The sequence below is a fragment of the Natrix helvetica genome (genome assembly GCF_964273705.1).
Source record: "Natrix helvetica genome assembly, chromosome: 2".
Classification (NCBI taxonomy): domain Eukaryota; kingdom Metazoa; phylum Chordata; class Lepidosauria; order Squamata; family Natricidae; genus Natrix; species Natrix helvetica.
This window is the reverse complement of record NC_138552.1, coordinates 24,396,756-24,418,667: the sequence shown is the minus strand read 5'-3', so window position 1 is coordinate 24,418,667 and position 21,912 is coordinate 24,396,756. Positions and strand designations below refer to the sequence as shown.

At 39.0% G+C, this 21,912-nt stretch overlaps 1 protein-coding gene across 1 annotated transcript in view; it reads left to right on the top strand.

Annotated features, from left to right (window-relative positions):
- The window catches only part of HCN1 (hyperpolarization activated cyclic nucleotide gated potassium channel 1), a 187,967-nt gene that overhangs the window by 144,548 nt on the left and 21,507 nt on the right, over nucleotides 1-21,912 (top strand). Inside the window, exon 5 of the mRNA XM_081944075.1 lies at nucleotides 18,273-18,419. Coding sequence (XP_081800201.1) covers nucleotides 18,273-18,419 — 147 coding nt within the window. The remainder of the gene's footprint in view (nucleotides 1-18,272; nucleotides 18,420-21,912) is intronic.

Here is a 21,912-nt window from a genome sequence, read left to right as displayed (position 1 = left end):
AGACAATAGCTAGATTGAAAAGGCAAAGAAAACGAGAAGAGAAATATGGCCAATTTTGAGAACTCGCAGATCAGGAAGCATGAAATAATGTATTAATCCACAGTTCAATTGTCATTTTAAAAAAATAAGTTAAATAACAAGATTGGTACTTATTTATTTCTCTATTCCATGAATGAACATCATTTTACATCTTTTGAATACCTTGCCAACTATAGAAAAACAGATTTTGTGTGACAGAAAATAGCATCGGCATCAACTATTTATATTGTTGTTCACAGTTTTCATAATCGTGCCATTTTTTAAAAAAAAAAACATTTCCTGTAATTATTCATAAAAACACTTCTGCTGTAGAAAGCATTGCTTTCTTTAAGCAGATTTGAATTGAAAATGTGTTATTTTGCTTTGTAGTTTGTTAAATAGTAGCCCGGCAAAGAATCAAAATTGGACCACATCATTCAAGGAGAGGAACTTCCCCAAAGCACTGTCCTAGATAAGATTACTCGCTCCCACTCAGTGATGGGATTCCAGATGTTTTCCTACAGGTTCTATGAGGGCATGCTTTGCGTTCGCGCGCATCACTCAAAGACCACCCTCGGGGTCAGCACTTGTGAGCTGAGTTGTTTGTTTTAGCTCAGCTGAGATACGGCAATCCATTCTGCCACGTGAATCAGCTGAGCTAAAAACCAAGGGAATATGGACAGGAAATAACGGGGCAGTAGGGTGGGGCCAACCAAGGGTGGTATTTGCCAGTTCTCTGAACTACTCAAAATTTTCCCTACCGGTTCACCTGAACCAGTCCAAACCAGCTGAATACCACCTCTGCTCCCACTCCAAATGAAAACTGCTGTTTTGGGGGGCAAATTTCAGGAGACAGGGGAAGAGAGGGGGACCTGGTTGCGGTGATTTATAGGGTCACGAAGAATCAGGCACAACTTACCAACTGAATGACAAATTGATTGAAATAGTTGAAATAATGAAATAATTATTACTGTAATGGAAGTTGTGGGTTCTTTTTCATTGCTTATTTATTTAGTTGCTTACTCACTTGAACTGTTTGTGTTTTGTTGTATCAGTCATTTACAGCCATCTTACAAAAAAAAAACATTAAGCCAAATTAAATGAAGAATATTAAAAGAATTAAAATCTTCACAAGTTAAAAAGAACAGTTCCAAAAGATGCGTTTTGAAGACTTTTTGGAAAAACCAAGAATGAGGTCAGCCTTTTTAATTCAGCTAAGATTGCCTTTTAAAAATTGGGACAGCTACAGGGAAAGCTTGACCCCCGAGATCTCACCGGAGACAAGCCCCTACTGCTGAACCTCCTTAGATGACCTCAGTGAACCTTGGAGATTGGACTTGGGAGGATGGGCAGGGGTAGCCATGAAGAAAAAGTTTGAAGTAGCCTGTAGTCATACCATTTAGGACTTCAAAGTCAATACTTTGTGCTTTATCCAGAGAAAAAAGCAGCAGCTAAGAGAAGGCCTATATGGTCTTTTCTGGTTCTTTCTTAGACTACCTAATGCTGATGTCTGTGCTAATTGAAATTCAAGATCAGTCAGAAAGTAATACATAGAATGCATTACACTAGTCAAGCATGGATGCTATTAATCTTTATAATAGACAACAGTATTGTGTCTGGAATTATTTGAGTGCAAAATCTATATTTTATCAACTATCAAAATGCCCTTTTATGCAAGCTGTTTTTACTTTTACAGTCTTCAGCTTGTTACCTTTCTTAGGGCCAGCAGACCCATCACCTACACTGGAAGGGAATTATGGGAGTTGTAGTCTCAAACACAGTTGATAGCTATAGTAATATGGATTTCTAGGTACGCAAAGAGAAAGATTAGCATTTTCCTGAATAGAAATTTTCTGCAAATTAATATAAAATCTCTAAAGCAATGTGGCTCTTTGTGCAATGTTGAATTGTGGTTTTCAGTTAAATTAAATCCTATTGGAATCTGATCTTTAGTACCATGAATATAGAGGCCTGAGCAAACTGTTCTTTCTTAGACTCAAATACCCTGTCTGCTTACATTATAAATTAATTTTCTCATAGTTTTCTACAGAAAAATGCATGGTAAGCTCATGGACACTTTCAAAGCAAAATAAAATCAATAGGTAAGATGTTTTGTGGAAATTTTAATCTACAAATTTTATCTTCTGGTTCCTGGTATCCTGGCTCATTATACAGATTCTAGATGCAAAAACTAATTGACGTTTGATGTTTCACATATGTCAATACCTTATTATGCTAGTTAACATTCTAACATTTTAATTTATATTTCAGGTAAAAGCAGGGGAATAGTAACAGCTGAATTTTCCTACTGTTACTTCCTGATATAAATATCTAATTTGAGCGGGGCACGGAATAATTAGCAAGCATTTAAATAGACCTTTTTTTAAAAAAAAAAAAACTGGTTTTCATCATTTCTCAGTCAATTTCAATTGAAAGAGAACTTCCTTCTATAATTTATTTAGATTTTTATTTTGTATTTATTTTATTTACATACACACACACTTATACACAAGCCCACAGATACTGTATATTTTGCTCAATTCTAGCATCTGGGTAGCTGAAATCCAAATGAAACTCATAAAGTTGTTGTAGTAGTAGTCGTAGTCGTAGTCGTAGTCGTAGTCGTAATAATAATAATAATAATAATAATAATAATAATAATAATAATAATAATAATAATTCGAAATCCAACGATTATGGCACAAACCAGCAGTGGTAATTCCAGTGGTAATTGGCACACTGGGTGCTATTCCAAAAGCACTGGAATTACATTTAAAACAGTTAAAACTTGACAAAATCACCATCAGTCAAATGCAAAAAGCTGCACTACTTGGATCTGCACATATATTACGAAAATATGTTACGACGTCCTAGACCCCTGGGTGGGGCCCGACTAGTAATCAATGCCAAATCCGTCGAAACAACTGGCCGCTGTGATACAATCGTATTGTATAATAATAATAATAATAATAATAATAATAATAATAATAATAATAATAATAATAATAATAATAATAATAATGTAACAGTGATACCCATTGTCATCAGGGCACTTGGCACCATGTCCAAGAATTTTACAAGATACATCAACAAATTGCAGCTTCCTGCAATAACATCAGCGGAACTGCAAAAAACTGGGCTACTCGGGACATCTTATATTTTAAGAAGGTACTTGGTTGATACCTAGGACGCTGGCAGCAACCCGTATCAACCATTAACACCAGTCATTGGTATTTGTAATGCATTTTTGAATGTTCAGTTGGCTGAGTTTCATGTTTAATGAATAAAGTATATATAATAATAATAAAAGTGAGCAAGTTTGGTCTAATGGTTAAGGCACCAAAGTCAGAAAGCTGGAGTCCATGAGTTCCAATCCTGGCTTAGCTACAAAAGCCAGCTGAGTAACTCTGGGCCATTTACTCTTTCTCAGTCCAACTCAACTCACAAGGTGGTGGTTGTGAGGAAAATAGGAAAGTGTCTTAGACATGGGTGCGGCCCAGTGGTGGGTTCCTACCAGTTTGGAGTAGTGGTTTGGTGGCCTGGGTCACTGGAACTGGCAATGACCAGACTTGCCCCGCCCCCAAAATGGTTCTCTGGGCGGCGCCATAGGCACCACCATTTTGCTTTTTTGCTTCTGCACATGCACAGAACAATTTTTATTGTACTGCACATGCGCATACAGCTAAAATTGCCATGGTTGGGAAACACTACTCTAGAGCAGGGCTGTCAAACTCATGGCCCACGGGTTGGATGCATCACATGCTGACTATGCCCACCCCCATTTTAGCGAAGGGGGGGGAAGTTGCGATACATCATGGGATGAAAATGTGATGCTTTGAGTTTGACACCCTTCCTTGCTCCAGAGCTTCACAGGGTTCCCAAAGCATCAGGAAGGAATTCCCCCCATGCTTTTTTTTCTCCACCAGACTAGGAAAACATAGTTGGCAGTGCTACCTCTAACAATATGTAAACTCTGAAATGCTATTAACAAAAAATTGGAAGAAATTGTCAAGCATGGTGCCAGAAAGGCAATCGCATAAAAATTTTTGTCAATGAAATTTTTTGGAAGAAATTGTGAAGCAAATTTCACATAGCACCAGTGTTCATAATACTGTGAAATATTGAATATTGTCATGTGCAGCTGCTTTGAAGACTGTAGACCAATGCTATATTCACATACCAGTGGTATGGGTGTACGGGAGCCTGCCTGAGCTCTTTACCTGTCCTTTAAGCCTTTGGTGCTTCCCCGCACGCGCATGGCACATACAACACCTGCGCAATGCTCAGCTAAGCATCAGGAGCATCGTGGAGGCTTCTGGAAGCATCGCAAGCAGATACGACGCATGTGCGGGCCGCTCGTGTCCATGTGGGCGACGCTGGGCCCGAAACCCATCACTATCACATACCCATGTATTCCAAAGTATTTTTTTTTTGAAAATCAAATCTGAAATGCTAACGCAGTTCTTTTTTTTTTCCACCTAAGTAGAACTTTCATTCATTTTGTGAAAATCAAATTCAACATAAAATTAAAAAAACAAAACTATAAATCCAAGGTTTGTTAAACTTGATTAATGTGAAGATGAGCTTGGTCCATGTAGTTATAATAATCCTTATTATGCTCACTGTCCATAACAATGTGAGCTAACAAAATAATTAAAAGGTTACTTTTCAAAATAAATAAATATAAAATAAGTCAGGATGTGTTTTACAGGCAGTATAACAAAAAGTAGCTACATTCGAAGAAATAAAATCATACTGATCTAATAAGTGACCATATATAAAAATTGAGCAAAATGTTTGTGATGCTTCACCAAATTCACTATTATCCTATTAATATTAATCCTATATTAATAATTAATGCCATTAATATCCTACTGCTCCCATTTATTTTTACTCATTTCTTATGTATATACTTATACCTGCTTATACTTATATGTTTATAAGTTATATTCATACTTATACTTGCTTTCTCATACATGTTTGGCAAACTAAATAAAATAAAATAAGAAAGAACGAAAGAACGAAAGAACGAAAGAACGAAAGAATGAAAGAATGAAAGAATGAAAGAATGAATCATATTAGAAGGCACAATGTACCAGGTTATGGATTCAGTGGTCGCTTCACAAAGACATAGCTTTGTGAAATAATAATATTATATAATATTATATTATAATATATAATATAATATATAATATAATATAATAATACAAATAATATGTTTGTATTTGCTCTCAAGTACAGCTCTTGATAGGACACGGAAATGTGCTAATGCTAATGCTTTTTTAAATTTTGGGGTTATTCAGTTGAAGTATTTTTCCCGCCTAAAAAGTGGGGGTTGGCTCTTCAGGAACTTATTCCTGGGAGAGGCCGATTGGTTTATTTCTGCTTTTCCAGATCTGTAGATGTTACTCAAGTGTTTCCAAAGTGTGGCTCTTAAAAATGTAAGGAAAAGAGACAACACTTTTTAAAAAATCAAAACGGAACGCTTCTTTCACATTCAACATTTGAAAGTGCAAGATTTTCCAGGCAAGATAGAAGGAGACCGGCAACAGTGAAATAGCAATTAGAAAAGAAAACAACAAAATTGCCATGGGAATTTCCAACAGGTTGATTTGAAAAAGAAAGACATATGAAGACATATCCTCCCTGGGGTCTGATGCCAAATTTCATGGCAACATTGAGTCCAGCTTTCCTCTCTTCTTGGGTGAGCTTGCTTGACAAGCTTCTTTCTATGACTTAATTCACTGAAGTGAATTCTAAGAAAGTGCCAGCTTTAGTTATTCACCTTTATATTCTCTCTCATTCTCCCACCCTCCCTCTGAGTAGTTTTAATGATTTCACATATTTTTCTAATAATTTTATTTCTCCACGGCACATGTTAAAAACAGAGATGAAAGCACCCCAAATTTAGTCACTGCTTTTGGATCTCCTCCCTAAATAGACCTCACTATTCCCTGCAGTGACTCTTATAATATAAGACTATGTTAGGTAAGCTGTTTAGAATATTGCCATGCCCAGGTTGAGCACTGTCCAGCAAAAGTTGCGGATTTTTAAGCTGCTTTCAGTCCCATTAATTTTATTGGCAGATAATGTCTCATATCTTTTCCCTTACAATACAATACAATACAATACAATACAATACAATACAATACAATACAATACAATACAATACAATACAATAAAATACAATACCAGAGTTGGAAGGGACCCTGGAGGTCTTCTAGTTCAACCCCCTGCCTAGGCAGGAAACCCTATACCATTCCAGACAAATGGCTATCCAACAACTTCTTAAAGACTTCCAGTGTTGGGGCATTCACAACTTCTGGAGGCAAGCTGTTCCACTGATTAATTGTTCTAACTGTCAGGAAATTTCTCCACAGTTCTAAGTTGCTTTTCTCCTTGATTAGTTTCCACCCATTGCTTCTTGTTCTACCCTCAGGTGCCTTGGAAAATAGTTTGACTCCCTCTTCTTTGTGGCAACCCCTGAGATATTGGAACACTGCTATCATGTCTCCCACATCTTTAATAGTGTTAGACCCCTACTCTGTTTCTGAGAGCTTTGGTTTGAATTTTGCATAAAAGCAATTATTTAGTGGATGTACCTAGAACTGATTAGCAGTTCAGAATTAGGACAAATGTAAAACCCTGAAAAAGACAGAAGAACTTTTGAGTGGAATCTCCCAGATGGGATTTGCAAAGCTAGCTGACATTACCACATACAGTAGCAAAGATAGTAGGAAGCAATCCATTATTTAGGGACTTCTGCACAATACTTTCTAATTACATGGGATGCAAGAAGAAAACACAAGGAAGGTGAGAAAGTGAAAGGCAAATGAGTTCTTTGTGTCAGCTTAGTTTTGATAAATTACTGCAGGCAGTTCCTATGTAAAATATCCAATTGTAAGGAGGGTGCCTCATTAATAAGTAGGAGAAAGTGACAAGATGAGAGGAGCACTTAATACTTAATATGGTGCACATGTGTGATTATAGAAGAGAGTCAGAGCTTCTGGAAGAGAAAGTATCTTCTTTGAAAGGACGAAGGCACGGAGAGAAAGACACAGATAAACAGACATGTATTCTTAGTGTACAGTCAAGGGATAATAAAATGATGGCTAAACTGGTTTCAACAAATCCAGTAAGCCATAATTTCTTTAATATTTACCATTCATGTATTTAACACATTTATGTTTCAGTCTTCTTAATTTAATTTTAATACGGGTTATAAAATAAACTGATTTTGTGAACCAAAATTTCACAAATAAGCCAACGCAGAATTAAATATACAGATTTGGACACTGAATTGACTAATTCATAATTATTAACTGTATTTAATCAAACATAGAAATGAAAGCATCTAACCTTCTGTTTCACAGAAAGAACAAAGGCAAAACATAAAATAAATCACCTTACGTGTATTTAAGGGACATGATGGCTCAGTGGTTAAGATGCTGAGCTTGTCGATCAGAAAGGTCAGTACTTCGGCAGTTTGAGTCCCTAGCGCCACATGACAGAGTGAGCTCCCGTTACTTGTCCCAGCGCCTGTCAACCTAACAGTTCGAAAGCATGTAAAAATGCAAGTAGCAAAATAGGAATCACCTTTGGTGGGAAGGTAACAGCATTCTGTGTGCCTTTGGCATTTAGTCATGTTGGCCACATGACTATGGAGACATCTTCGGACAGTGCTGGCTCTTTGGCTTTGAAATGGAGATGAGCACCGCCCCCTGAACGACTAGTACATATGTGCAAGGGAAACTTTTACCTTTACTTTACAGGTATTTATATGGCCTTCAAATGATTAGCTGACTTTGATAGACTTTATAGTCCTTTCTAACTGGACCCTAGCAGAGCAAACCTTTGCTTTTACTAATTCTAAAGGTTTTGAAGCAGCTCAAAGTTCTTTGTGGCAGAAATTTAACTGGCTGGTTTGTAAACCAATTACACAGAGCAGCATGTTGCTGGGTTGTTTTTTTTCACTTCACTTAGTCTTTTCTCTATCAGAAAGGTTGTGCATTTGAAAGCGACAAGTTAATAATAAATGCTTCCTTTTGTCGAAGATTCTTGGATCGTCTTACTTTCATTGCATTAGAAAAGAAATGCAATTATTATGTTTAAGTCTGTACACGATCTTCTTCCTGTCATGTCTAGTCTATTTCTTCCCCATTAATTACTCTTCGTAATGTCATTTAACTGACGCTTGGTAATGAAAAGTTACATTTCAATAATCAATATACATAAGTTTTTCACAGTTTTCCTTTACAATTCAGTGACTGAGAAATCAATTATGTCTGAGTGAATCTTCTGAAGAAAATGTAGAGTCTTACTCTCTTCCTATAAAGCTGTTTTCCCCTTTATTATCTTTTTTCTTCTATTCAAGGAGTGTAACTTCATTTACTTCAAAGGAATAAAGATTGGCTCACCTTACATTAATGATGATAATTTTGAGAGCCACAAGTGTCAGGGCTCCCAGTAACACCCCTAACAAATGAAGGCTCCGAGGCTTGAGTTTCCTCAAAGTTCCATTTTATTAGTTCCATGTCATATTGGCACATCTGGGAAAACCCGAATCTGAAAGTTTCCAGGTTTTCCCCACGCAAAAGAAAGCTCAGGTCCCTGCCCAGCATCCACATGTCCATCACATGATCCAATCAGGCACCATCCAACACAGGAGATGACTCCCATTCATCTCATCACAGCTGCGGGGTCAGATGACCTTGACTTTCTGAGAAAGAAGGTTATTTTGATTATATATCGCCCACACACTGTATAATCCCCTCCCATTTTCCCACAGTAGAAAATGTGGCAAGCCTGAAGTCCCAATGGTAAAAGATGGCTTCCAAGTCTGACAACAAGGGTTTTAGCTGTTAATATCAAAAAGACAATAGGGAATAGGAGAGATTCCCCCCTCCAACAAAGCCTCTTTTTTTCTGAACCATTGTCTACTCTCCAGAAAGTTATCCTGGAAGGGAAACCTAGGAAAACCCATAGGAAAATGGCTCATGTGGTAAGACATTGAGCCTGTGTACCACTGAGGTCAGCAGCTCAATTCCCGTGAGCAAATAAACCATGTAGGGACAAGAAAGGAGCCTCCCCCAATTGCCTACCAGCATTCAAGTAAAGATAACATCTCCCCCCCAAAAAATCCTTTCACAGAGGCAGACAGTCACCTTAGTTATCCCTGGCCAACAGGTGCCATACGTTAAAAAATAACCCCTTCCCCCTATGCTAGGAGTACCATAGAATCAACAACTCATGTTCTTCTGAATTGCCAGTAGGGTGATTCACCATCAGTTAATTACCCCACTATTATTCAAATTTTCTCAACACCCTATAATTTTTATTTGCACTACCTGCTAAATAATCGAGATGAATATATTTCTCTAAAAGTAGCAAAATTTTGTTATAGAATGTGTAAGCTTTACCAACAAAAGATTGCCAATAGGTGTCAGCCCTGTAATTATGTTCCTTTTAGGATTTTTGGCCTACCACACTTTCTATTATTTCACTGTGCTGTTTCATTAGTGTAGTAGTTGGGGGGGGGGAATAGAAAGGAGTAGAGTTGTGGAATGTGTTGTTGTCATTCCTTTCTAGAAGCCCAAGGTCATCTTTTGTCTCTGCACCTCTGCACCTGACCACAACCAGCTGGGTAGAGATGCCAGCGTGGCCGAAGAAGATTGGACCATGTGATGGATTTATGGGTGTGGGAATAAGATCATGAACTTTCAACTGGGTGGAATCCCAGGAAGTTTTTCAGATTTGGGATTCCACAGTTGGTTGCCAACATGTCTGTCTTATTAAATTGGAACTTTAAGGATAGCTCTGCCTTGGACTCTGATTTAATTCTGCATGATATTTGGAACGCTGACAATAGGTCTTGTTACTAGGAGATGGTTTGGTGTTATTCGTCTGATTCAATGTACTTTTACTGGTCAGTGGCCAAAATAAAGTTTCTGTTTATCTGGATGTCTACACCTATTCTCTAGATGAAAATGATAGTTTTATTGCCTTTGCTTGTCCTCAGTTATGCATTCAGGTATTCAGTTCCAGCTGCAGAGCATTGTGCTCATATTCAATACTGGTTGAGTAGAATTACCAGGTTAGTCCAGAAATAGAGTAACAGGAGCTAAGAAAGGCCAAATGAAGTTGCAAAAACAACATCAAACCTCATTATCATTTTTTTCTGGAAAGAGTTATAAATGTGAGTAATTTCATTCTGAAAATCTATATTTTTTGGGGGGGAGGGAAGGAATGAGTTTTAAATCAAGAAATTATGTCAAGCAATATTCATTTTATTGCTGACTTCACATAAATTGAATATTGCAAGATGCAGATGAGGGTTTTTTAGATGCAGGATGAGGTTGAAAGTCATTTAGAATAATAGAATACTTAGACTAATATGTGTAGTAGTTTTAATATTTAAACTGAATTGTAGGTTGTGACTAGATTTTAGCATAATTTTAAAACTTTTTAAATTAAATTAAAATCCCAGATTATTTTACTTTTTGAAAATATTGGTTAATTTCTGTACATTTCAATCATCTACAATGCTTATAGATGGGTTTGCCAAGTTGATTTACTGCAAGAAATACTTAGAATTCATTCGGGAAAATCAAGTCTGTGATACACTGATTGCTTTATTATCCCCACCTCAAGAAGGTGGACCTTTTATATAGAGATTAGGCTACGCATGGCTGTTTTTGAAAAATAGCTGTAAAATTTCATCTAACTAATCCTAGGCTGCAGTTTCAGGAGCTGTCAATCTTACTCCCTTTCCCTTTCTTTCTGACCCATATTGAGGTGGATTTGGGTTGTTGTTTTTAACGTTTTTCTAACCCAAAATAATTACCAGACCTCTCCAGCCATCTGCTGCTACTAAATCTTTGCATGTTTTAAACAGATCAATTACTATCTTGTTCTCTACTTCTATAGACTGGGGGCTCTTCAAGAGATGTGTGTTTTTGTAATGGAAACATTATGATGCAAAGACTGGCTGTTAGGTGTCTTATGACTTCCCTTATGTCAGTATCCATTACATAATCTTTGTAATATCTCTAATGCATTCTGCAGAGCAACTGGGCTTAGCTCTCTGAATCTGTCTTTCCAAGCATGGCTCCTATGGACAAATCAAGATCAGCCGGCTCTGTCTCCAGTTATTAGGGCAATATTAGTCACAATACTCTCACCGTAAATCCATCTCTTTTATAACATCTGGTATTGAAGACTAAACAGTGACCTTCCCCCATAACAACCTATAATCCCTTTCAAAAATAAGTCTTATTAATGATGACTCAGCAGATGGCCCTCTCGTGTTTATGGAATTCATTTTTTTTTTCAGGCAGCACAAAAAAAGATTTCTTGGTAAATTTGTCATTCCTTCATAACCCAATGATGCTTCTATGGGGTTTTTATTTTTGTTAATTTAACAATAGCAAAATTAGCACTTAGGCTTAGCAATAGCACTTATATAGGACTTATATACCGCTTTACCGTGCATTAAAGCTCTCTTTAAGAGGTTTACAGAGGCAGCATATTACCCTCAATAATCTGGGTCCTCATTTTACCAACCTCAGAAGGATGGAAGGCTGAGTCAACCTTGAGCCTGGTGAGATTTGAACTGCCAAACTGCAGGCAGCTGGCAGGCAGCAAAAGTACAGTACTGCACTCTAACCATTGCACCACTGAGGCAATTCAGTTTCCCCATTTTTCCATCTTCCTGGTAACCATTGAAGAGTTGTGTTCCCAGTTTGTTTGGCTTCAAATATGCATTAAGAACCATGGCAGGGGAAGAAGGAAGGTAGATTTTTTTGTAGATATGTAGTACTTATGGAAACATTTATATCCAACACCCTAGAAGATAGCTTTAGGTAAAGAAGGATCTTGACAAACTTGAACATTGGGCACTATCTAATGAAATGAAATTCAATGATGAAAAGAGTAAGGTTCTACATTTAGGCAACAAAAATGAAACGCACAGGTACAGTATAGGTGGTACCTTGCTCAACAGTAGTAACTGTGAAAGGGATCTCGGAGTCCTAGTGGACAACCATTTAAATTAGCCAGTAGTGTGCAGCAGCTGCCAAAAAAGCCAACACTATTTTAGGCTGCATAAACAGAGGGATAGAATCAAGATCACGTGAAGTGTTAATACCACTTTATAATGCCTTGGTAAAGCCACACTTGGAATACTCCAACCAATTTTGGTCACCACAATGTAGAAAAGATGTGGAGAATCTAGAAAGAGTGCAGAGAACAACAACAAAGATGATTAAGGGACTGGAGGCTAAAACATATGAAGAACGGTTACAGGAACTGGATATGTCTATTTTAATGAAAAGAAGGACTAGGGTAGACATGATAGCAGTGTTCCAATATCTCAGAGGTTGCCCCAAAGAAGAGGGAGTCAAACTATTTTCCAAGGCACCTGAGGGTAGAACAAGAAGCAATGGGTGGAAACTAATCAAGGAAAGAAGCAACTTAGAACTGAGGAGAAATTTCCTGACAGTTAGAACAATTAATCAGTGGAACAGCTTGCCTCCAGAAGTTGTGAATGCCCCAACACTGGAAGTCTTTAAGAAGATGTGGGATAGCCATTTGTCTGAAACAGTATAGGGTTTCCTGCCTAGGCAGGGGGTTGGACTAGAAGACCTCCAAGGTCCCTTACAACTCTGCTATTGTATTGTATTATTATTGTATTGTATTGTAAAAGCTAAATAAACAAATAGATTTTTTTAAAAAGGCTCAGAAGGGAATGAAAGTAAAAGTGGAGAAAAGATAAAGAAGAGAAAATTGGAATTTTCTATTCTATCTATTCATAAAGAAAATAGAAAAAAATGACTTCCAACTTTCTTTGGTACTGATATGGATATAAGAAGGCTCAGACTTTATTCTATTTGTCTACATTATATTGATAATGCCATATAATACTACAGTAATCATCAAATCCATAAGTCCTCTTTTTGTTTTGTTTTTTCAGTTTCTTGCAAAAAGATCCAATAATGGTTTCTAAGTAGAAATAAAATTTGCCAAAGTTTTTAATGTCTTTTATCTCCTCCAATTCCAACTTTTGCAGAGTGGAAAATTCACTCAAAATTAATTAATTTTGCCACAATAAAAATACTTACAGTTGCCATTTACAGTGCAAAGAAAGCCTCCTCCCCCAGCTAATGGGTGTTTTTTTCCCCATTGTGGATAGCAAACTCAAACATTTTGGGTGGGGGTGGGGCTGGGGAATGGGGAAGAGTTAATTAATCTACCTCATCCAGGCCATGGTCTACATTTGACTCTTCATTGACCGTCAGTGACTTAAGGATAAACTCAGTGACCGATACTTAAATGGAATTTCCACATAAGGTTTGTATATATGTATTTTAGATTGTATTAGCAGCTTCTTCTCCAGAAAGGATCCCAGGGCAGCATACATGACATTAAAGAAAGTGAAAGTAATACAACAAAAAGCCAATGTGCATATAAGTTGCAGAGACAACAAAAAGAGAAAGTCACTGCTTTCATGATCCAGTTAGCTATAGGTGGACCATAAAAGTAGCCTTGTGCTAATCAGCCCTGAATCAATTTGAATTGGAAATTCAAGATTCAGAACTGGCATGATTCAATTTGACTTTACAGACTGAGATTTCTGGGCAAATCCTTCAGTTCAAGACCCTTTGAGATTTTAGAGTCAATTAGAAAACCCTGCCCACAGGTTAGAACTGGAAAGCATTAAGGTTTTTAGAATTTGAATCTTTTTAGGAGGGATAATATATTCCTTGCAGGGTATTAACCCCTGTCTACTTTTCGTTGCATAATTTAAAGGATTTCACTGCAATATTTATTTTCAAATATTCCTCTGCCTATCCTTCTTTTAAGGTAGAGATCAAGACTTAAGACAAGTAACTCAACAGCCTCCAACTTATATAACTCCAAGCCAAATTGTATTTAACTAGCGCAGCATGGGGTCTACCCCAATTTAAAAACAATAATCGTTTAAAAGGTCTTCTAAAAAATAAGGTCTTCATTTTTCCACTTACTTTTCTGGGATGTGAGGCTGGCTTGACATTAAAGATTGATCCCTAATTTTCCAAAGTGGGATGATATATTTAATTCCCTCTGATTACTGTTTCATTTCCAGAGGTATGAGCAGGATTGACATAACTGGTTGACAAGGTCACCTGCACCATTGATTTTGGTGGGTATTAACTGTAAGGAAAAACATCTCTAGAAATAATTCCTTAATTGGAAAAATTGAAAGTTTCCAAAATTGTTGTGTGTGTGTGTGTGTTTGTGTGTGTGTGTAATGTCTGCATAGGAAAAGAATATTATCACAGAGGTATATTGATAATCTTAGGATACGTCTGGCTGACAGTTCTTATTTAGTGACATAACCTTACGAGGAATTTGTGGTATCAGACTGATTTTTTTTTTAAAAAAAAAGAGTATATGGGTATAAATGTGTGTATCATACATTCTACACATACACGTGTAAAATTAGTAGGGGACCTACCAAGTGGACTGGACAAATGAATGAATGAATGAGTAAGTCAGTGACTCAGTGAGTCAATGATTGAATGATTGATCAGGTTCAGGAAATCTTAGTTTGAAAGTGGAATGTGTATTCTGCATTCGTATAGTTACAAATTCAGTGATCAGTAGAAGTTATGACAGTGCAAAGTGAAGGAAAGTTCCAGCTCTTGCAGCACTCCTGCGGTCACATGAACAAAATTTGGGTGCCTAGCAACCAGCTGACACATGCAGCCAGTAGCTGTTCTCCACAATCAGACAATCACCAATTGCAACTTCCCTACCCCCAAGCAAAGTCAATGGAAAATTGGCACGGAAAATCACAATTTCAGGAATATGTCTCCATCCCCACAGTCCCACAGCCTTTGTTCATTCACTTGAACTCCTCCCTCTTCCCCTCCACTTTACTCACTCCTCCCCACACCCTCTTTTTATGGCCTCCCTTCAATCAGATACACAGACACATTCTGTGCTCTCTTCCCTGGTCTCCCTCATATCACACATACCCTGTACCCTCTTTTCCACAATTTCTGCAACTGCACACATACACACACAGGCCTTTCTATGGTTACATGTACCCCATGCCCTCATTCACTAGCTTTTCTAAGTTCACACTACACTGAGCACCCACTATCCCAATGGACATAGAGCCTGCACTAGACCTCAAAGGAACTACTTCACCCTTTGCGTGGCATCACCCCCTCTTCTTACTTGAAACTTTCTCTATTTCCTGCTTAATTTATTTATTTATTTATTATTAGCGTTTATATACCGCCCCCTCTCCCGAAAGGGACTCGGGGCGGTGTACAGTCCGTATCAAAATACAACAAATTAAAACATAGTAATAACTACATAAATACGTGTATGAGAGGAGGATAAAATATGCCAAACTGTACAGCTAAATAAATAAATCGATACAAAAGTTTAAAATCCCAATGTCATATCAGGTTGAATTTAAAACACTATCCCTCTAAAAACCAGTAAGAATGTGTATGCCAGGAGGTAGACGTTATAAATTATGCCAGACCAGCCAGTCGGAACAGGTGTGTCTTCAGTTTCTGTCGGAAGGAGCGGAGGTCAGTAGTGGTTCTAATGTCGGGGGGGAGGTCATTCCAGAGGGTTGGGCCCATCACAGAGAAGGCCCTACTCCTCGGTGTCGCCCGTTGGCATTGCCTCGTGGACGGCACCAGGAGAAGGCCCTCCCTGTGAGAGCGAATTGGCCGCAGGGATGTATGAGGGAGGATGCGATCCCGCAGGTAACTAGGCCCTATGCCATGGAGCGCTTTAAAGATGGTGATCAGAACCTTGAAACGCACCCGAAAGACTACAGGCAGCCAGTGCAGCTCGCGCAGGAGAGGTGTTATGTGGGAGTACCTAGTACTCCCCATGACTACCCGCGTGGCTGCGTTCTGGACTAGCTGCAGTCTTCGGGCGTGTCCCAAGGGAAGCCCCATGTAGAGAGCGTTACAGTAGTCCAGGCGAGACGTCACCAGTGCATGAGTGACTGTGCGTAGGGCATCACGGTCCAGAAGGGGGCGCAATTGGCGCACCAGGCGAACCTGGTGGAACGCCCCCCTTGCCACTGCTGCCACATGGTCATGCATTGACAGCCAGGCATCTAGGAGGACGCCCAAATTGCACGCCCGTTCCACAGGGGGCAATTGTTCGCCCCCTATGGCCAGTGATGGAATCAGCTGGCTGAACCGAGGTGCCGGTAGCCACAGCCACTCAGTCTTGGAGGGGTTGAGTTTGAGTCTGTTGTCCCCCATCCAGACCCCGATGGCTTCCAAACACCGGGACATCACTTCGACAGCCTCGTTGGGGTGGCTTGGGGTTGAGATGTACAACTGAGTATCATCAGCGTACAGATGGTACTCAACCCCAAAACCACGGATGATCTCACCCAGCGGCTTCACATATGCGTTGAACAAAAGGGGCGAGAGGACCGACCCCTGCGGCACCCCACAAGAGAGTGGCCTCGGGGTCGACCTCTGCCCCCCAGTCAACACATATTAATGACCCATATTGTTGTGGTCCGCTAGCGGCCGGCAGAGCTGGCAGCAGAGTTAGACAGTGAGGAAGCTGGAGAGGAACATGGGGTAATCCTGGAATCTGGGGAAGGCTCAGATGAGGGCTCTGCATCGGAGGCAGAGAGGGCACTAGGGCCATCTGGTAGTTATGTGCTGCCTCCAGAGCCTCCAGAGTTTCACATCAGTGAAGCAGAAGAACCGTGTGAGCCTGTTCCCACTGTGCACATGCGCAGAGCTTCCAGAAGGCAATAACAATTAAGACAAAAAGGGCGACTCAGGAGTAAGGCTGGGAGATGATTGGCCCCTCCCATAAGACATAAAAGAGGAGCAAATGGATGTGAGCCTTTGCAGGAAGCAATTTTGTTCATTCTGGTTGGTTCAAACTTTGTGAAGCTACATTTGACTCTGGCACTGAGTTCAGGGGGGAGTAAATCCCAGATGTTCCCAGGTTCTTTAAAATTGTCTTAGCAAGATACCTTAAACCAAAAATTGCTGGTAAATAGTTCTGTAAATGTGGTGGAATTTGGTGCTCAGTTGAGGAGAGGAATGAAATTAATCCAGTCTGGCAAGAATAATATGATTATGGCAAGAATAACATGATGAAGCACAGGAGTATGTTTATTGTTGCTCCCTCGTGGTAGTTGTCATTTAACAATGATATTGTCAATAATTATAAATATGAAAAAAATCAGCTATATAGTATAACAAGTGAATGAAATAAGTTTCCCAAGCCTTTATGGAAAGTATTAAAAGATTGCTGTTGCTTTTAGCCATTTATTGCAAGATGAAATTTGATTAGATGTAATAAAAATTGTCTGAGAAGAAAGATAAGGATTCTTATCTTCCTATGAATCAGCCATCTGAAATTCAAGTCCTGGTGCTACTATGCCTCTAGATAGCTTGTTTTCCACTAACAATTTTCTGCTGCAAAAAAATGCAGCTGCAGGAAACTACTTAATGCATTCATTCTTCATTCAGCTGATCTTCTGATTCAGCAAGAATCCCATTCATCCTTCTTCAGACAGCACATAATTGACACATGCAATCCATTGCTACAGGAGGTAGTGATAGCCATTGGATGGCTTTAAAAGAGGATTGGATAAAGTCATGGAGGACAAGTTTATTATGTCTTGATTGAATGTCATCTCCATGGTAGGAACAGTGTGACTTGCAAACACCAATTGCAACAAGTGGAGGAGACTGTGCCTACATCTCCCACTGTCTAGTACCTTGGAGGTATCTGGTTAGTCACTATTAGAAACAAAATGGTAGATTAACATGGAACTTGAGTTAACCCACTAAGGCTATTACATGTCTTCCACATGTCTCCTTTCAAAAATATGCTTAGTAACCCCACATTACAGTGCTGTTTCTCATGGATCAACATGACAATCAAAAATATGTTTGATGTATAAAGAAAACAACGATCATCACATTTTTCATTAGAAAAATAAACCTCAATCCATGGCTGGAAAAATGTCATGATTGAGCTGAACTTTCATAAACTAGAAAGTAATAAAAGCAAAATAAATATATTTCTGGCACAGAGTGTTAGGAAAAATAATTTCCATTCACAACCCTAAGCACTCTGAATTTTAAAGCTATTATGCTTTCATTTTTCTTTTAATAGCCATAATTTTAAAATATTAGTAATGCATTATATATGGTTCTTCATACTATTTGCAGTAATTATTTGTATTTTTTTTCTTTTAGTACAAACAAGTCGAACAGTACATGTCCTTTCACAAGCTACCTGCAGATATGCGTCAAAAAATCCATGATTATTATGAGCACCGTTACCAAGGCAAGATCTTTGATGAAGACAGCATTCTGAATGAACTCAATGACCCTCTTCGGGAGGTAAGAAAATGGTGCTGATGATGTAATAGGAAAGAACATTCTTTCTCAATTTGAACTGTTAAGAGAATTCAGAAAGTTCATCTTTTCTTAAGGTTTTTGTTTTATTTTTGTTTTGCGACTTTGAGCAGGTTTCTTGACAAGAGTTTTAGAAGTAGATTACCACTGCCTTCTTTCTAATGCCATCCACTTGGCTGTGTGCCTAAGGCAGAACTAGAATTCAAGGATCCTCCTAGGTTTACAGCCTGGTGCCACTATTCTATCAAACTACTTATAAACTTGGATGTGGATATATAAGACATGCGGAATATCTTATATTGGACTCCTGGAGTGTGCAGATAGAGCTAGAACTGCATTCCTATGAATTCTTATTTCCAGATAAAATTGGACCTTTTATTTAAACAGATTCTAAAATAACCAGGGATGATAACTCCATGATACGTGGGTGTGTGTTTGCGCGTGTGCACACGCATGCACATTTGTCTTCAAGTCAGCTTTTGACTCCCAATGACTTCCTGGGCAAATTACTAAAGTTTCTGGACAAAGTTTGCCACTGTCGTTTTGCTAGGAGTGAGAAAGAGTGACTGGCCCAAGGCCACCTAGCAGAATCATAGTTGCTTGGTTTCTAGTCTGATGACTTAATTACAGTACCATAGTAGCTCACTTCTATGCCTTAGTTTTATTTTATTTTAAGCAGCTCCATAACAGAAGTGTTTAAATTACAGCTCTCTGAGTACCATTCAAATTGCACTCCAGTATTATTTGCTGGAGACAGGGCCGGATTTTCCTATAGGCTAACTAGGCTTCAGCCTAGGGCCTCAAGATCAAGAGGGGCCTTTTATTTTTATTTATTATCCGTGCCACATTTTTTATAAAGGTTAGTAACAATTACAACATGTTTCATTTAATATATTGATATATATCACAGTAATGATGTATTTTATTATCTCTCATGTAATTTACAAACTTAAAAATGGGAGGTGAAAGGGCCCCATAAGTGGAATAGCCTAGGGCCTCTTTTCATCTAAATCTGGCCCTGGCTGGAGATCGGTAAAGAAGACCATCATTGGGATGGTTCTGGTATTGTTGGTAGAGACTTTTTGTCAGTTCCTTCATAAGCAAAAGCCAGCAGGACAGAATAAACCATTTACGGGAGCTACTTTATTGGCCCTGATCATTTTAACGTACGTTAGTCATCCACATCAATTGCTGGAGTGAGCATATTTCTATCGGCCACCACCATCAATGGAGAAATAGTTCTTTTAAAATATGTGCTAGTCATTCCCGAATCTAGGAAACGGTGCTCATCTCTGTTTCAAAGCCAAAGAGCCAGCGCTCTCCGAAGACGTCTCAGTGGTCATGCAGCTGGCATGACTAAACGCCAAAGGCACAGGAACGCTGTTACCTTCCCCCCAAAGGTGGTTCCTATTTTTTCTACTTGCATTTTTACATGCTTTCGAACTGCTAGGTTGGCAGAAGCTGGGACAAGTAATGGGAGCTCACTCCGTTACAGGCACTAAGGATTCAAACCGTCGAACTGCCTACCTTTCTGATCGACAAGTTCAGCATCTTAGCCACTGAGCCACCACGTCCTTTTTAAAATATTCAGCAGGTATTAAATCCAGCAACATCACCTACTTAGCCTAGCTGTGAACTGGCAAGTGTGAGATGAATTTGGTGCTTCTTCTGTAGGAAGATTGCTATGGTCAATAAAATGATATGTTAAGCCACTGAATTGGAAAATCATTAGTGTAGCTCTAGTGTCCAAGAAGAAAATCTATAGCAATCCAGGCAATTTCAACCTTGTCATCTTCTTTCTAGGTAACATGGTAGAAAGCACCTTAAAGGCTCAGCTTCATAATATAGGATGGGAAGCGTGCTTCTCATAAAAAGAGGTTCTGCCTTTGTATTTAGACTCGCAGTCACCTAAGCAGTAGCCTGTGAAATCATTAAGTACAGAGTATAAAGTGAAACTAGGCCACCTTAACTCATCTAAGAACTGATGGACTGTGCAACTTGGACAAGTTCAGTTTTTCTCACTTGTCTTGAATGCTAAGGAAATTACGTTTTGGTTCGCAAGAATAATTTTCTATTAGCATTATTGAAATGCCATGCTCATTAATTTTAAAGTTCTAATAAAAGTATGACAAATGTTACAACTTCCACAGTTTTTAACCTTTTCAAACTCTGTTTTCTATTCATCAGATAATGAATTTTATTTCCCTTGCAGATGAGGGCGGGCAATTCAATTAATGAGAGTTGCACTTAGAAAAATGCCACTGAGCTAACAGTCACTGAAGAAAACATTAAAAAACAAACAAACATGAAAATGATGAAATGCTTTGCACAAAAAGGGGGCAGCTGGAAATATTAGCAAAAGAGTGGATATTATCATGCACCATTAATTATAGTTGGTCACTGCAACTCTTTCGTTAATAGTGTTTTCAAGTGATCTAAATGTGTATACTCAGTAAATTCATTCAGTTGGACTTCATCAGATATTTCATTCAGTGGAGATGTCATTGCAATTTATGTCTTTTGTAAAATTAAAAAGTATTGGGAGAAAAGAAAAAGAAAACTAACCATTGGAAATATTTTTGATGGAGCTAGTACTGATAGTTGAATTTGCTTGCTTAATACTCTAGGAAGCACCTTAGATTTTCTGGGAGTTGCATAGTATAGGAATCCCCCGCCCCTGACCTATGGCCTAGTATCGGGCCATGGCCTTTTTCCAACCAGGTTGCATGAGTGGCGGGCTGGTGTACACACATATGTGCACACCTCAATTTGCGTGAGAAGAGGTGGGCTGACATGCATGCACATCAGAGGTGGGTTCCTACCGGTTTGGTTCAGCTGAGTAGGTAGTAACTCGGCTGGCCACGCCCACGAACTGGTTCTATTGGTGGTGCCATCTTGTTTTTTGCTTTTGGCCATGCACAGGAGCATTTTTACCTACTGCGCATGTGCGCACAGTTTGCATCAAGTGTGCCCCTGGGTGAACCGGCAGTAGAAGAAGCCAGAACCCACCCCTGATGCATTGCACAAGCAGCACAACTTGCACAAGTTGAGCTGTGTGCACATGCACATACACACTAGCCCGCCACTCATGTGGCCAGTACCCCTGACCCAGGGTGGGTTCCTGCCAGTTCTAACCTCTTCTATAGAAGAGGTTCCATAAATCTACAGTGCTGTGTAGAACCGGTTCCAGCTCCCTCCCCCTGCCCGTCCGCACATCATCAAGATGAAGAGTGAGAGGAGGAATTCTGGGAATTGAAATCCACAAGTCTTAAATCTGTCAAGTTTGAACACCCCTGGGGTTTTTTTCTAAAGGGTTAGGGGTGCAAGGGTCTTGTAACTTGACAGGTTTAAGACTTGCGTGCTTCAAATGCCAGAGTTTCTGAGCCAACATTTTGGTGGCTAAGCAAGAGCGTTGTTAAGTGAGTTTCACCACATTTTACAAGTTGGCCACGCCCACCCAGTCACATGGCTGTCAAGC